At 40.4% G+C, this 18,898-nt stretch overlaps 1 protein-coding gene across 1 annotated transcript in view; it reads left to right on the forward strand.

The window, feature by feature from the left end:
* Positions 1-18,898, forward strand: part of LOC124778248 — a 123,696-nt gene that overhangs the window by 77,916 nt on the left and 26,882 nt on the right. Inside the window, exon 8 of the mRNA XM_047253630.1 lies at positions 8,902-9,156. Within this exon, the coding sequence (XP_047109586.1) occupies positions 8,902-9,156 (255 nt within the window). The remainder of the gene's footprint in view (positions 1-8,901; positions 9,157-18,898) is intronic.

The raw sequence follows: 18,898 nt of genomic DNA on the forward strand, positions 1-18,898 counted from the left end.
CCACCTGTATGTAAGTTTGAGAACAAGACCATGTTTAGGGAGCCTCTGAGGCAATTTCTTCTCAAAACGTTATTTTACAGCTGATTTCTTAGTCCCAATGAAAAACCCTCATGGAACTATGAACTATATGTGTGATGTAATATAATGTAAGATTGAGCAGTTATACAGATACTCACTTTTTTTTTGTTTTAACTTGCCATATCTAATTTTTGTATGATGCAAATGTGATCTAGTATTGCTCTTGCAATTCCTGTAACATTACTACCCATGTATTGAGTTGTTCAGAAAGATCACATCTAAAATAATTGGTGCACTCTATATCCATGTGGAAATGTGGTGCTATAGAAGAATGCTGAAGATTAGATGGGTAGATCACATAACTAATGAGGAAGTATTGAATAGGATTGGGGAGAAGAGAAGTTTGTGGCACAACTTGACCAGAAGAAGGGATTGGTTGGTAGGACATGTTCTGAGGCATCAAGGGATCACCAATTTAGTATTGGAGGGCAGCGTGGAGGGTAAAAATCGTAGAGGGAGACCAAGAGATGAATACACTAAGCAGATTCAGAAGGATGTAGGTTGCAGTAGGTACTGGGAGATGAAAAAGCTTGCACAGGATAGAGTAGCATGGAGAGCTGCATCAAACCAGTCTCAGGGCTGAAGACCACAACAACAACAACATATCCATGTGAGCTTATCTCAGATGTATTGATGGAGTGAGAATCAAATAAATAAATGAAATTATTGTTCTCTATATGGGCAGCTGGTCAAATTGTGCAGTATCCAGATTTGTGGGGTTTTTGGATATGACTGCATAGAAATGTTAGGGCAGGCAAACTCATAATCAAGGATGAAATTTTCACTCTGCAGTGTAGCGTGCACTGATATGAAACTTCCTGGCGGATTAAAACTGTGTGCCGGACTGAGACTCGAACTCGGGACATTTGCCTTTTGCTCTGCCATCTGAGCTACCCAAGCACAACTCACGACTCGTCCTCACAGCTCCAAATTCCACCAGTACCTCATCTTCTACCTTTCAAACTTCACAGAAGCTCTTCTGCGAACCTAGCACACAGTTTTAATCTGCCAGTATCAGCGAAAGCTCCACTGCAGAGTGAAAATTTCATTCTGGAAACATCCACCTATGGCTAAGACATGTCTCTGCAATAACCTTTCTTCCATGTGTGCTAGTTCTGCAAGGTTCACAGAAGAGCTTCTGTGAAGTTTGGAAGGTAGGAGACAAGGTACTGGCAGAATTTGGAGCTGTAAGGACAGATCGTGAGTGGTACTTGGTTAGCTCAGACAGTAGAGCACTTGCCCGTGAAACGCAAAGGTCATGAGTTAGAGTCTCAGTCCAGCACACAGCTTGAATCTGTCAGGAAGTTTCATAATCGAGGTTTTGCTCAACCCTATCTAATCACAAGAGAGGATCACTGTATGATTAACCAAGCACATTGTAACTCCTACATGTTCTCTTGCCAACTGAGAACAAGTAATGGACTACCTGTAGCCTTCTGTGTCATCTTACACCGTTCTTCAAAGGTTTGCAGGTCTAGGGAATTACCACTCAATCCCTGAGGCTGCTGTTAACACCATGACATGAATGGGTGTATTTATAATGGTACCATGACATGGAAGCATGGACCACTGATGAATGGTGTCACATTGTGTTGAGCAATGAATTGCAGTTCTGCACTACTCTGGATGACCAACGTTGCCAAGTATGGTGGTGTCCTAGGGAGACATCCCATTCCCCAGTGTTTTTGAGAGGCACAATGGTGTTACTCCTGGTGTCATAGTGTGTGGGCCCATTGGGTATAACACTGGGAACTTTGATGGCACAACAGAAGATCAAGGACATCCCAGATCCTCATGTGTTACCTCTCAGATGACGTTATCGTGGTTCCATTGCCATTTTTCACTGTGCTCATCCACACATGATACATGTCTTTATGAACTGTCTACATAATGTTGACAAGGGAAACTCCTCATTGCACCCGCCTCAGATTTAATGATGAGAGGGCCCAGTGGACAGCCTGTCAAAAACTGAACACAGATTACGTATAAAAACAGGAAGAAGGTGTTCTGGACTGTCAAAAAAAAAAAAATAAAATAAAATAAATAAATAAACAAAATAAAATAAAGTAGGAAAAAAAACTGTTCGCTTTATTCAAATTTGTGTCTGTCATGGTAGAATATCTGTTTGCAACAGCGAGGTGTAAGGTAGGGCCCTATGACAACAGTTGATTCTGCACTACTCTATTAGCAGATGAAAGAAAGTGGCTTTTGAATGGAAACCACAAATGTTTGATGACCAAGCAACAAGTCAACTGAATCCTCCACCAGAAAATACCTCTGGTGTATCATACACAGCAGTGGTGACAGGATGTGTGTTATATGATAGAAATCTCTTATTGACACACCTAATTTGTATATCTGGAAAGTGAGTGATATGCTTCCTTGTCCAATATAGGTGGTTGTATGAATGTGAATGTGATCACTCCCAAGGAAATGATGGAAACATAATGTTTGTCACATAAACTGCTACAAATGAAGGCAGCAGTTTCTAACGATGTGGACAATAAGAAGTGGTGTGAAGCTGGATTGCAAAATTCCCACCTCTCCCCCATAGGTTGACTTACTTGGTATGTACAGCTGATCTTCTCTTGATTTCCAGCTACCTCGATCTCCAAAAACTTCTTCCCCGAAGAGTACTGCTTGTTAACAGGAATTTGTAAGACTCTCTCTCTCTCTACTTTTGAAACAATTTAGTATTCAAAAAATACTTTTAGTTCACTCCTGGTATATTTCAACTTCCATAAACAACATATTCACCATTTCTCACATCAATATTCGAATGTCTACAAGTCAACTGATTTGTCTCGCATTAAACTCAATAAAATACATCTGCAATAAAGTTGGTTTAACAACCACATAATTTATTAACCCGTCTTGCCTCTGGCGAGTATAATACATGAAGTTCTTAAGTCTATACTCAATTGTTCATTTTTCTTCAACAATAATCACAGTCACTAAAACAGCAAAGAATACTACATAATTACTTCTTGTTCTTCCAATATGGCTACAAGTTTCACAACCAGACAGTTTCTCTATGCTCTGTGAAAACATATTTTCTTAACGGTTTTGAAATTGCCTTCCATTTAGGAAGTCTTGACTTTTGAATTCCTTTGTTGTAACATAGTTCACATCTGTTTATTTGTTGTTTTCATTTCTGTGAGATGTCTATGTGGTATCTCACCTGCTCTCACTATTCATCACAGTTACTTGCAAAAGTAACATATTCTTACCACACAACTCAAATACTATAATCAGTGTACAGTATGATAATTGGCAAGACTACAGAAAGAGAACAAACATTTCAATGACCGCATGGACAGTTCATAATGTTGTGAAAATAAATAAAATAAAATAAATAGCAGAAGGGAGTTTTGAACACAGCTCACCCATGTGGCAGTTCAACACCGTGACCACTTATCCATGACACTGCTGCTGCTTATGGCTGCTCTTTATTGGACTACTTTTCGTGAACTGTTCACTGTATTCTCTCTCTTTTTTTTATTTTTTTTCAGGATTCAGTGTACCTTCTTCCTGTTTTCAGCCTTGATCTGTGTTCAGCTTTTGATGGGCTGTCCTTTGGGCCATCTTACCATTAAATCTGGGGGGAGGGGGGGGGCGAGTGTGATGGAATTTCCCTTGTGAGGCATTCCCATGACCAGCAAGATCCCCAGATGTGTCCCAATGGACAGTGTGAAACAGCTATAGTATCAATTCCATCCCACAACTAGTATCCAGGATAATGAGTTGGGAAGAGAAACAGATTTTTGGAAGTGGGAAGTATTGGATGATTACCGTTTGTCAAAGAAATACTTTAAACACTTTATTAGCAACTAGCAGACCAAGGTAAATACAACATTGATGAACCGTTACACTGTGATCTCCTACTTCACTGTTAGTGCTCATAAGTCCCAATGAAATTTAATTTGATGTATTACAAAATGCTATAATACTTGACCATGAAGACTGCATGAGAAACTAATAAAGCTAACTTGAAGGTGTGTGTGCACAAATGCAGTGACATTAAACTAACAAAATTCAAAAACGTAAAATGCGTTTCATAATAAAAAATGTATTAAAATGATTTATCCGCCATTTAAAAAAAATCCTAGGTGAAATTTTCTTTCAACACATGTGCTTAAAACAAAAAAAATACTTTTCAATAAGAACTTTAGTTATTAAGAGACTTATGCTCAATGACAGTTTTCATATACATATACATTCTGCCTGTAGTGTTAACCTATACAATAAAAAAATTAAGCTTACTTGTTAATATCTATGCTCCCATTTTGACTGGTCAGGTTCCCAACTGTCCTTTTATTGCCTCTCTGTTGTCTTAACATTCACGAGATGTTTTATTAACAAGATCCAAAGCTCAGGACATTCATCTCACTACCAGTTTTAATTATAATAATTATTATTGGAGCAAGTGCACTAATTCTGAGGCAGATAGGTCACACTTGAACAGAAACATGACCAAAATACAATTCAGTTATGTTCTTGAATATAAGTACTTTCTATTTCTGTGGCATAACATTAATACCCTAGCTTTAAATTTTCACACCACCTTTTGAAGATTCTGAAGATTAAAGTATCGTATGCTTATGCAACATAGTCAGTCACCAGGTCCAATGTTCATCATTTATGGTGGATGAAATACTGGCTGTCTTGATTCCAGTCACAGAATTCATGCTGCCCTTTGCACCAAGGGATGGCTAATCTTGTAGCGGCATGCTCTCTGTTGGTGACTGCAATTACTACCAGCAGAACTTCACTTCTTACTGACTACCCATCTCTCTGTCTCACTCTGTAACTTCTCCACCCTACCTTTCATCTCTTTTTGATAACAGCTGAATGATAGCTTGGTCATAACGTAGCATAATCAACAATGTGACATGGCTCAGATATAAACAACCAGTTACAACAGTTGTGGGTCAGTTTTCCTCAGGAGAGGGTACAACTGCTTTGTGATACCCTTCCCAATCAAATCAGATCATGTATCTAGGCCAGAAGAGGTGCAACTTCAGACTGATAAGTGGGCACATACTGCCAAGCTTTTCCTAGCCCAGTAAGTCAACCATAGCCAAGCATTGTATCTCCACAGGACATTCTGTGGATTACTCTGCCATGAAAATCTTGGCCTCAGTGAGATCCTTCTGGGATTCAATTACAAGGGTAAGTCAATTATTATCTGAAGTTTAGTTATATTTTTGTTTATTTTGGTAGCACTGTTGTTTTATGTTGATGACACTTGTTTTGTTTATTTGTTGTTATATCTTTGCAATTTTCAAGCTGCTAGGTTAGTTTCGTCATTGCTGCCGTGCTGTTAATCAAGGGTGCTCCACTGTATTTGCACCGAAGAAAAGCAACTTTCAGTGATCCGTTTTTTGTGGTCAGAAGGCATATCAGGGGCCAAAGTTCATCAAAGGCTTTAGGTACAACGCGGGAACAGTATTTTGCCACTACAGAGTGTCTACGAGTGGATTGAAAAATTCCAAAATGGTCACACAAGTGTTACGCACAATGAAGGAGCTGGACAACCGTCTACTGCCACAAATGAAGAAACCATTGAGTTTCACGTTATGTGATTCTCTTAGACAGACGATTAACTATTGATGAAGTGGCACATCGTCTCCAAATTAGTCACAGTTCTGCCTGCGAAATCATCCACAACAGACTTCGGTTTCACAAAGTTTGTGCACGATGGTTCTCAAAATAACTCACACAGTTACATAAAGAAACACACTTGGACATCTGCAAAAAACATTTGGACCGCTATGGTAATGAAGGGGACAACTTCTTAGACAGAATCATTACTGGTGTCAAAACATGGATCCATCATTATGAGCCAGAGAGTAAAAGGCAGAGGATGGAATGGAAACATCCAAATTCACCGTGCAAAAAAAAGTTTAAGACCCAACCGTCTACTGGAAAACTGATGCTTACAGTTTTTTGGGATGCACAAAGTCCAGTACTGAAATGTTATGGGGAAGGGGGCACAACTATAAACAGTGTATGTTACAGTGAGATGCTTACTGCCGGGCTAAAGCCTGCAATTCAAAACAAACACCGATGATTGCTGTCAAAAGGTGTTGTGTTGTTGCATGACAATGCCCGTCTGCATACTGCCGCCCACACTGCTGAAGTGCTCCAGAAACTCAAATTTGAAGTACTGGATCATCCTCCATATAGTCCAGATCTTGCCCCTTCCAATTATCACTTGTTTGGTCTGCTCATACAGGCATTAAGGGGCCGTCAGTTTGCCTCAGATGATGCAGTGAAAGAAGCGGTGCATTCCTGGCTCGTAGCTGAACCGAGGACCTTGTTTTATGAGGGCATCAGGAAGCTTGTACAACAATGGACCAAGTGTGTTGAAATGCAAGAAGACTGTGTTGAAAAGTGGTGTTCATGTAAGTTTCCTATTTGATTACAATAAAATTTTATAACTACTTTGCAGATAATAATTGACTTACCATTGTATTAAGGAGTGGAAACACATTTAGAGCAAGACCTTATTAATCATGATGGTGCCTTTCAACAGGATAAGGTGAGGGATCCAGTGTTACCTTTAATGTCTTCATAAAGAAAACATTTTATGATCAATGACACGTGTAGTGACATGTAATTTTATTCATTTTGACATCTGCATTTTAACTCCATGAGTGCTCATTCTCTAAAGAGAGCATGCATGTGGTATCTCATTATGCATGTGCTTGTGCGCCATAACTGGAGCAATATTCAAAGAGGGTGCACAACTCGGCAGAGATCGCTAATGTAGCTGTTGCCTTTACACATGCATCTTCGTGGTATATTTTTGTACAAAGGTAGCAATGTGAATTAGCAATCTCCAATGCAAAACAATCATCTGAAGATGGTTGAATGGTTGTCAGCTGAAATACTGTGGCAAGAAGTCAGCATTATCCGGCTCCAATCCTGACACTTGATGGAAGTTCTTTCTAGTCTGGTAGGGTCCAGTAAAGTGATTAATTTAGTGGCTGTACTGAGAGATTTTCATGGAGAACTAGAAAGAAGAAGAAAGATTACTGTTTAACATTCAGTTGGTGATGGGAACATTAGAGGTGAAACACAAACTTGGACTTGATAAAGATAGAAAATGAAATCAACCATATCCTTTTCACAGGGGCCATCTCAGCATCGTCCTTAAGTGATTTATTGAACTCACGCATAATCTAAACCCAGATTGGTGAGTCCAGTATCTTACCACTACACCACCTTGCTTGGTAGGAGAGCTAGAGTTTCCAGTTAAGTGTTTTCCAAAAGTATCATTTATTTGTAAATAAACAGTTAAAGGACACCCATAAGTATTAACAAAATGAGTTCTTTTATTTGTAAAGAAAACAGAAGCAAGTTTGAGAATAAGAGCCCATCAGATCACAATACAAAAGGGTGAAGTTATACTCATGAGAGCTTAGTGATATACACTACTTGCTTAGGATGCCTAAGATCCTACAGCCACCTCTGAGAACAAGACGGAGATATGGTCAAGCATACAGTAATAACATTAAATACCCTCCTGTGCCACTTCATAGCTGATTTTTTAATCTAACAAATATTTTAATAAAAGGGTAAATTGCTAATCATCACATGGGGGAGATGTTGGGTGGCACACAGAAACAGTGAAAAAATGACTGCTAGATGTTATTAGCTATGGGGATAAGTCCTTCATCAGACAAAGACAAAACAAAATACACACACACACACACACACACACACACTTGCCACAGAACAGTGAAAAAATGACTGCTAGATGTTGTTAGCTATGGGGATGAGTCCTTCATCAGACAAAGAAAATACACACACACACACACACACACACACACACACACACACACACACACACTTGTCCACTGTTGTTTCTGGGCACTAGTGCCAGATTGTGACTGCATCGGAGGTCAGCAGCAGCCGTTGGTGGGGTGGGTAGTCTGAATACAAATCAGAGGTATGGTAAAGGTCTATTTTTTGGGGGGGGGGGAGGGGGATGGATAGCAGGATAAAGATGGAGGAAGGTGCTTGTGCTATGTGTGGGAATGTGCAAGGATATGGTGGGAATAGGATAGTTGGTTGCTAGGTGCAGTAATGGGAAGCTGCACTGAGGGAAAGAGGGGTGAGTGAGAGGGGGATGGGGTGATGGAGAGAGGGGAGAAGTAGAGAAGGAAAAGGAAACTGCAGGTGTGGGAGAGGGGGAAAAGGAGAGATGAGAGAAGCAGAGAAGAGAAAGGACAATGCAGATGTGCTGGTGAGATACAAGGGATATGTGAGGCTGGAATAGTAAGAAGGAAGGGAACAGGAAATTGGAGGACAAGGACTAGTGAAGGTTGAGGCAGTTGTTTGAGGTACTTTATTATTAAATTCTTTTGATCTATATTCTTTCCCCTTTCACAAAATGAGATACCTATAGGTCAACAAAATTCCTTCACCTTTTTTGTCTAGCTATTGATCTGACAGTAATATTTATTTGTATTTTTAGTTTCTTTATGCTACCAATTCACTTGAAAACTTATCTAGTTGCATTGTGTGTGTGTGTGTGTGTGTGTGTGTGTGTGTGTGTATGTGTGTGTGTGTGTGAGAGAGAGAGAGAGAGAGGAAAGGTTACAAAAATTAAAAGCTTATCTCCACTCATTTGAAAATGTGTTTTCTTTTCAGTTTTTATTAGGTGCACTATTATCTTTTTTAATTTTAAATGTGTTCCTTTTCTTGTGGGCATTGTAAAATAAGTATTAGTAGCCACACAGCTGAATGCATTGCCAAATACTGTGTATGAAACTATGCACAGCATCTAGATTTTTGTTCTTTCATGCCACACAGGTTACACAGACTACTCTGCTGCATTCTACACGTATGATATACTACTTGCCATATCTGCAGTGGCCATTGCTCTGTTGCCACTTGGTGTGCAGCTGCCGGCAGACAACATCATGCGGGATTTAATGCACATTGTGCGGTTACCCCATGTTATAATATTCATATTTTTCCTTTTTTTCCTTGGGAACTTTTGGGGTTTCATTGAGTCGTTTCTTTTCCTCTACCTCAAGGAACTTGGTGCATCAAATTATCTTCTCGGTAAGTAGTTTCTGTCATCATCATCATTACTACTTTTATCAATATTATAATTATTCTTCTTGTTGTTGGTATAATAATTAATTACAGTTGCATTTGTTTTATTATTTATTGCTTTTGAGTATCATCTAACACTCTGCTGTGCCTTATGGTATGAAGAGAGTCAACACAATTATAGAAGATGTGATGACTATTTACGTGTTTCATTGTGACCAACAGAATAAAGTACATAAAGTTTTATTTTGCAAAAACAAGCACTAATATTATGATGATCTTCCAGCCTTTCGTGGCAGGTTGAACCAGTATAAGATTCTCATGTTTCAAGTTGGCTTAATTTGTCGAAATGAAGCAATGATTGTCACTCCCACCATCTTATGATGAACTGCTTTATCTGAAAACTACCTTGAGCAGTTAAACAGAGGACCGACTTGTGGTGATAACATATTAGACCTTCTGGTGACAAACAGACCTGAGCTATTTGAAACAGTTAATGCAGAACAGGGAATCAGCGATCATAAAGCGGTTACGGCATCGATGATTTCAGCCATAAATAGAAATATTAAAAAAGGTAGGAAGATTTTTCTGTTTAGCAAAAGTGACAAAAAGCAGATTACAGAGTACCTGATGGCTCAACACAAAAGTTTTGTCTCAAGTACAGATAGTGTTGAGGATCACTAGACAAAGTTCAAAACCATCATCCAATATGCGTTAGATGAGTATGTGCAAAGAAAGATCGTAAGAGATGGAAAAGAGCCACCGTGGTACAACAACCGAGTTAGAAAACTGCTGCGGAAGCAAAGGGAACTTCACAGCAAACATAAACATAGCCAAAGCCTTGCAGACAAACAAAAATTACGCAAAGCAAAATGTAGTGTGAGGAGGGCTATGCGAGAGGCGTTCAATGAATTCGAAAGTAAAGTTGTATGTACTGACTTGGCAGAAAATCCTAAGAAATTTTGGTCTTATGTCAAAGCGGTAGGTGGATCAAAACAAAATGTCCAGACACTCTGTGACCAAAATGGTACTGAAACAGAGGATGACAGACTAAAGGCCGAAATACTAAATGTCTTTTTCCAAAGCTGTTTCACAAGGAAGACTGCACTGTAGTTCCTTCTCTAGATTGTCGCACAGATGACAAAATGGTAGATATCGAAATAGATGACAGAGGGATAGAGAAACAATTAAAATCGCTCAAAAGAGGAAAGGCCGCTGGACCTGATGGGATACCAGTTCAATTTTACACAGAGTATGCGAAGGAACTTGCCCCCCTTCTTGCAGCAGTGTACCGTAGGTCTCTAGAAGAGCGTAGCGTTCCACAGGATTGGAAAAGGGCACAGGTCATCCCCGTTTTCAAGAAGGGACGTCGAACAGATGTGCAGAACTATAGACCTATATCTCTAACGTCGACCAGTTGTAGAAATTTGGAACACATATTATGTTAGAGTATAATGACTTTTCTGGAGACTAGAAATCTACTCTGTAGGAATCAGCATGGGTTTCGAAAAAGACGGTCGTGTGAAACCCAGCTCACGCTATTCGCCCACGAGACTCAGAGTGCCATAGACACAGGTTCACAGGTAGATGCCGTGTTTCTTGACTTCCGCAAGGCATTCGATACAGTTCCCCACAGTCATTTAATGAACAAAGTAAGAGCATATGGACTATCAGACCAATTGTGTGATTGGATTGAAGAGTTCCTAGATAACAGAACACAGCATGTCATTCTCAATGGAGAGAAGTCTCCCGAAGTAAGAGTGATTTCAGGTGTGCCGCAGGGGAGTGTCATAGGACCGTTGCTATTCACAATATACTTAAATGACCTTGTGGATGACATCAGAAGTTCACTGAGGCTTTTTGCAGATGATGCTGTGGTGTATCAAGAGGTTGTAACAATGGAAAATTGTACTGAAATGCAGGAGGATCTGCAGCGAATTGATGCATGGTGCAGGGAATGGCAATTGAATCTCAATGTAGACAAGTGTAATGTGCTGCGAATACATAGAAAGATAGATCCCTTATCATTTAGCTACAAAATAGCAGGTCAGCAACTGGAAGCAGTTAATTCCATAAATTATCTGGGAGTACGCATTAGGAGTGATTTAAAATGGAATGATCATATAAAGTTGATCGTCGGTAAAGCAGATGCCAGACTGAGATTCATTGGAAGAATCCTAAGGAAATGCAATCTGAAAACAACGGAAGTAGGTTACAGTACGCTTGTTCGCCCACTGCTTCAGTACTGCTCAGCAGTGTGGGATCCATACCAGATAGGGTTGATAGAAGAGATAGAGAAGATCCAATGGAGAGCAGCGTGCTTCGTTACGGGATCATTTAGTAATCGCAAAAGCGTTACGGAGATGACAGATAAACTCCAGTGGAAGACTCTGCAGGAGAGACGCTCAGTACCTCAGTATGGGCGTTTGTTAAAGTTTCGAGAACATACCTCCTATGTATATCTTGCGAAGAGACCATGAGGATAAAACCAGAGAGATTAGAGCCCACACAGAAGCATACCGACAATCCTTCTTTCCACGTACAATACGAGACTGGAATAGAAGGGAGAACCGATAGAGGTACTCAGGGTACCCTCCGCCACACACCGTCAGGTGGCTTGCGGAGTATGGATGCAGATGTAGATGTAGAAGTGTCAAAACAGTGTCTCGTTAACCTTTGTATGTTTTATAATGTGGGTTAGTCTGCCTCCTCCCAGTGCAGGATGGTGGGTTGGAGTGGAAATGGAGTCTGCTCAAGTTCCAATGCAGTCAGGCTGCACCTCACATGCTATTTGAATGTCTCTCAGCTGGGAGCACTCACAGAGTGTTGTGACCAGTGATGCATTCCATACAGAGCTCATTTCATGGCTACTATATCTGTTTATGAAGCCAGTGTTTGTCCTAGTTTTGATGACTTATTTTGTTGTGCTGTCCCAAGTACCTGTAAAAAATTCATTAGTATTGGTGGAGCAAGAATTAGGTTATAGACAAAGAGACTTTTCCAACACTCACTACCAATTGCTTCCAGTGCAAAGAGCATTATACAAGCAGTTGGGCTCTCCCTTACCACCAAGAGCAGCTGGTATGTACATGGAGCATTTTTGAGAAAATTGCTGTTAAGACTATATTCCTCAAAATCAAAGCATTTCTATAAGTATGTAGGTAACATCTATGTTGTATTGCCAAACAGCAACAGGTTCCTGGATGAATTTCTTGAATCCATCAATCATCAGGAGAGTCCCAGGAAAGTGTGATAGGACTGCTCTTATTCTCGATATAAATAAATGATTTGACGGACAGGGTGGGCAGCAGTTTAAAGCTGTTTGTTGATGATACTGTGGCGTACAGGAAGGTGTTGCCACTAAGTGACAATAGGAGTATGCAAGACGACTTTAGACAGATTTTCTAATTGGTGTGATGACTAGCAGCTTGCTCTAAATGCAGAAAAATTTAAGTTATAATGTAGATGAGTAGGAAAAACAATCCTGTAACATTTGCATACAGCATTAATATGGTGCTGTTTGACACAGTCATTGCAATTAAATATCTAGGTGTAATGTTGCAAAGCAATATGAAATGGAATGAGGACGTCAAGTTAGTAGTAGGGAAGGCAAATGCTCGACTTTTTTTATTGGGAGAATTTTGGGTAAGTGTAGCTCATTCATAAAGGAGAAGGCATTTGAAACACTAGTGTAACTCATTCTTGAGTACTCTTTGAGTGTTTGGGATCCCCACCAGGTTGGATTAAAGGAAGATGTCAAAGGAGGCGGCTAAATTTCATACCGGTAGGTTCCATCAGTAATCAAGCATTATCGAGATGCTAAGTGAACTAAAATGGGAATCCCGTGAGGGACATGACACGCTTTTTGCAAGGGACTATTGCAGAAATTTCAGGAACTGGCATTTGAGGCTGACTGCAGAATTATTCTACTGCTGCCAGCATATATTTCGAGTAAAGACTATGAAGACAAGATGCAGGAAATTAGGGCCCCCACAGAGGCTTTTAGACAGTTGTTTTTCCCTCACTCTATTTTTGGATGGAACAAGAAAAAGAAATGACTAGTGATAGCATGTAGTATCCCCTGCCATGTATTGTACTGTGGCTTGCGGAGTATGTGTGTAATGTAAATGTATAGATAAAAACTCTACTCACCAAGTGGCAACAAGAGAACACACACACACACAAAAAGGCTTAATTTTTACAAGCTTTTGGAGCCATTGGCTCTTTCCTCTGGCAGTAGTGTTGAAGGAAAAGGTTGCAGGGTGAAGGAAAAGGACTGGAGATAAGGGGTACAGTTCAGAACAGTCACCGAGAACCACGGGTCAGGGGAGATTTACTGGACAGGTTAGTCCCCCCTGACCAGGGTTCTGGGTGACTTTTCTGACCTGTACCCATTTCCCTAAACCTGTCCAGACCATTTCCTTCACCCCTCTTCCTTCCCCTTCAACTCTTCTGCCAGAAGAAGAAGCCACTTGTTGCGAAAGATTGTAAAAGTTAAACTTTTTTGTGTGTGTTCTCTTGCCACCACCTGGTGAGTAGATTTTGTTTCTATCCATTTACATTAAATTGTCAATAACTGATTAGTTTCAGAATATATATGTAGATGTAGATGGATAGTTATATCCAAGTAGAGGAAGATGGCATTTCTTGATATTTTGGTATGGAAGAGTCTTTCTACTGTGGTTGTAATAAACCCATGTTCTTGTTTACCTGTGTCATATTTTTTATCAAACATTTCCTCGTGAGAGATATAGCAGTGGCAACACCCTTTAGTGACCTGCTCCTAGGTGCAAAACTAAAATGCATGATCAAATTTTAAACAATGGAATATCCAGGATAGAATGTAACAATATAATGAAAAGGACAGTTGCTCCTCACCATATAGCGGAGATGCTGAGTCACAGAAAGGCACAACAAAAAGACTGTTGGAAAGTTAGCGTTTGGTCAACAAGGCCTTTGTCAAAAATAGGCAACATACACACAAACACACACACACTCGCAAATGCAACTCTCACACACGACTGCAATCTTTGGCAGTTGGAGCCACAACAAATTTTAAAATCTTCAGCTCATTTTATGTATACTGTAGAAACCAATCACATACAGTGCAAAAAAGCCCCTAATTTCCTAATTTATTATTCGAAATATTAACGGCAGAAATTTACTAAAAAAGTAGCTGTAGGCGGCTGATATGAGTTGTTAAGTAATGTGAGAGTTTATGTCTTCAACTGAAATATCTATCAGAAATACACATGTAAATATTTGTGTGAAGTTGTTGATATGAGTCAGTAATTCTAACTGCAGCCAACAAATGAGAGCCTTACTGTTAACCCACTATGCATGAAGTTAACAGATTTTGGTTGAGTCATCAGTTTCTATCATTGCACAAGCTGGCATATTTAAGTCCCAGCTTAACAGCAAATGCAAAATATTATAAAATCCCATGACCTTGAGAATAAGTGACTACATGCTACCCAAAAGTAAAAGTTAAACAGGCAATCTAATACTTCTAAACCTATCAATTTTTGACATCTTTTTTGTGTGTGTTCTGATGCCACTTGGTGAGTACATTTTTTACTAACCAATTATATTATATTGTCAATCTTACACTTCTGCCATTTATCACAATCCTGCTCTATCCTCTGCAGCTACCTCACTTCTCATTGATTGCAGCTATAGTTACTCCTCTCTCAGCCATGCAGTCATTAATGACACAAGTCACTATGCAATGCCAAACCTACAATTCTTAAATCAACTGGCCAATTTAAGGAAACAGAATGTTATTGGATGTACACTAGGATGTAAAGATTCATTCCATATTAAACAAGATATAGTGTGTCCTGTGTTGTTATTGTTGTTTGGAGCACTACTGTTGCCAGGCCTCTCTGTTGCCATTTCAAGGGAAGATGAAAACATTGTTGCTGTGCTACATCTGTGGTGTTCTAGACATCATCACACTGTCCATGTGGACAATGCTGCAAACAAGCCTATTTCCTCACTGAAGGTTTGTGACATGGCTGTATGATCCTACATGACTCAGGAAATAATGTGTCTGTGCTAACAGACACTTGTCATGTGGAGACGCTACGAACATACGGAGTTTTGCCGCCCGAAACCCATTAAATTCATGTCTGCATGAAAGTCATAGGATCCTGCTCTGAGGAAGGAGCAATATAATGGAATGATAAATTTCAGTCTCAATTGGCCACAATCCCGCAATTACCAAATTTTGACACATGGTACACCCACGACACATAGACAGAGCTCGTGGCTTGGTGGGAGGCAGCAGGTATGCAGGTTAGGAATGTGGGAGGAAGAGGCAGCAGGTGCATGATGTAGGAATGCAACACACAGACATCTGAGCTGATGTGTTGGCTAAGTGCACGATGACAATGACACGAAGACATGGAGTGGGAGGGGGTAACAGGACAGAGGAAGGAGAGACCATTGGTCTGAATTTGTGGATGCAGTGAGTTCATAGAGACAGAGATCAGGAAAGTTATAGGAGCAAAGAATGTTTTGCAAGGATAACTCCCATCTACGTAGATCAGAAAAGCTGGTCCTGGAAGGAAGGATCCAGACGGCACAGGTTGTGAAGTAGCCATTGAACTCAAGTAATTGTGTTCAGCAGCATGTTCCACCACTAGATGGTCAACTCTGTTCTCGACCACAGTTAGGCGGTGGCCATTCATTCTACTGGGCAGCAGGTTGGTGGTCATAAACACATAAACTACAATGCAGAAACTGCACCAGAGCTTTTTTGTGGGTGGCCTTGCCTCTGATGGGATAAGATAAGCCTGTGTTGGCAGTAGAGTAGGATGTGCTGGGTGGATGAATCAGGCATCTCTTACACCTGCATCTTCCATAGGGATCAGACCCCCACTGGTGATGGGTTGGATGTGGAAGTGTCAGGGAAACAGACCATGATGTTGTGTAGTTTAGGTGGTATTTGGAATATCACTTTAGCGGGAGTGGGAAGGAATGTGGATAGGTTGTTTCTTAGTTACAGGCTTAATGATAGATTGTCAAAGATCTCACCAAGGACAAGATTCAGCTGGCGTTTGCAGACTAGGTTTGGAGGGAAGGGGATAGTGAGACTTTCAGCATACTGGACAAGGGAACTGTCTTTACTGCAGACACACCAATCACAGGTGGCCAAGCTAAATGGGAGTAATTTTTTGGTGTCAAAGAGGTGACAAATGTCAAAATGCAGATACAGTTGAAGGTTAGTGTGCTTGGTATGCACAGAGGTATGGATGAGATGAAAGTCAGTGTTCAGGAAGTTAGCATGTAAGGCTGAAGGGGACCAGATGAAGCAAATGCGAGAGAAGGTGTTGAGGTTGTGGATTAATGAAGAACGTGGTATGTTGCACTGATGAAGACCAGGTGAAGTGGATGGGAAAGAAGGTGTTGTGGTTGTGGAGGAATGGAGATAGGGTGTCTTGACCTAGGGTCCATATCATGAAGATATTGGTAAAAAACCTGAACCTACAAGGGGGTTTGTGGTTTTGGGAGGCATGGAAAGTTTCCTCTATATGGCCTACAAACAGATTGAAATAGGAGTAATCCATGTGGATGCCCATGGCTGTGCTGTAGATTTGTTTATGTATCTTCCTCTCACAGGAGAATTAGGTGTGTGAGAGCATGTAATTGAGAAGGTGTATAAGGAAAGAGGGAGGTGGTTTTGATCGTAATGATGTTGTCATAGGTAGTGTTTGATAATAAGGCCATGGGCATGAGGGATATTGGTATGTGAGGAGGTGGTACCAACTGTGATGAGTAGGGATCCTGGGATGTGGATGGCTAGTCTACGGAAAATTATTTAGAGATGTTGGTTGAACAAAACTGGAGATTCTTTCACTTGGAGCACAGTAACTAGCTACAGTGGGGCATCAAGGATTGTTGGATTTATGGATTGTGAGAAGCATGTAGAATATGGGTGTGCAGGAAAGTGTTGGGGTAGGAAGAGAGATGGATTCAGGGGAGAGATTCTGGGATGGGCCTAAGGATTTGAGTAGGGTTTTGAGGTTATGTTGGACATATGAGATGAGGTCACTATAGCAGAGTTTTGTAGATGAAGGCAGAAAGACTAATTGAAGATCTGTCTTGAGGTTACAAATGACTGTTCTTTCTTCTGATGAGAGATTTCTGCTCTTGGGAAGGGACTTGGGGAAGGAGAGTGACAATAAACTAAGTTCAATATTGGGATTAAGTTGGTTTTGATTAGAGGGATTGGTAGCAAAGAAGGTTTCCACTGTAGGGCTCATGAGAAGCAGAGCAGGCCTTTGAAATATCCAGCATGGTTGAACTTTGGCATGAGACTTAAGGTGAGGTCTTTGGATAGGCCAGAAATTTCTGTAGGATTCAAGATTTTTGGTGGATAGGTTGACAACACTGTTTTAAAGTTTTTTAGGTTCTGGATTTCACAGAATGTTGGGATAGAGTTTTGGAGGCTGTGGTAAATGGAAAAGATCAGCAAGGGGTTGAAAAGGGTGTTCAGAGGGGTGTAGGATAGGTGTCAATGTTAATAGTGCTCTGAGGCAGGAGTAAAATGCCAATAATAATATAATTTATGGACTTAGTGTCTGAAGTGCTCTTCCAGGTGTTGGAGTGCAAGGGTTTCAATTTGGGAGTTGTGATGTAGGTAACTGGAATTGCACAGTAGTAGTAACTTATGGAGAATTTTCTCAATAGCATTTATCAAAAAGAATGATGTCTTCCCTCCAGGGATTCCCATTTGAGTTCCTAAAGCATTTCTGTAATATTTGCATATTGTTCAAACCTACTGGTAAGAAATCTAGCAAAAAAATTTTCAAATGTGTGTGAAATCTTATGGGACTTAACTGCTAAGGTCATCAGTCCCTAAGCTTACACACTACTTAACCTAAATTATCCTAAGGACAAACACACACACCCATGCCCGAGAGAGGACTCGAACCTCTGCCGGGACCAGCCGCACAGTCCATGACTGCAGCACCTTAGACCGCTCGGCTAATCCCGAGCGGCCAAATCTAGCAGCCCACCTCTGAGTTGTTTCGGTGTCTTCCTTTAATTCAGCCTTGTGCAGATTCCAAACACCCAAGCAGTACTCAAGAATTAGCATCCGATATGCAGTCTCCCTGACTGCTGAACAACATTTTCCTAAAATTCTCCCAATATACCAAAGTTTACCATTCGCCTTCCCTACCGCAATCCTCACATGCTTGTTCCATTTCATATAACTTTGCAGTGTTGCAGCCAGATTTTTAAACAATGTGCAGCCAGATTTTTAAACAATGTGACTGAGTCAAACAGGACATGATTAATGCTTTATTCAAACATTACATGTTTGTTTTTCCTGCTCATCCACATTAACTTACATTTTTCTACATTTAGAGTCAGCTGCCATTCATCACACTGACTAGAAATTTTGTCTAAGTCATCTTGTGTCATACTACAGTCACTCATCTTTGACACCATCCTGTACATCACATTATCATCAGCAAACAACTACAGAATACTGCCAGATCATTCACATATATAGAAAATAATGGTGGTCCTATCACACTTCCCTGGGGCACTCCTGATAATACTCTTTATCTGTGATGAACACTGCCACTGAGGACCGCACACTTGGTTCAATTACTTAAAAAGTCTTCGAGCCACTCACATATCTGGGAACCTATTCCATATGCTCATATTTTTGTTAACAGACTGTAATGAGGTAAGTGTTAAATAGTTTTCTGAAATCTAGAAGTATGGAATCTGCCTG

Source organism: Schistocerca piceifrons, chromosome 1 (genome assembly GCF_021461385.2).
Source record: "Schistocerca piceifrons isolate TAMUIC-IGC-003096 chromosome 1, iqSchPice1.1, whole genome shotgun sequence".
NCBI classification, from domain to species: Eukaryota; Metazoa; Arthropoda; class Insecta; order Orthoptera; family Acrididae; genus Schistocerca; species Schistocerca piceifrons.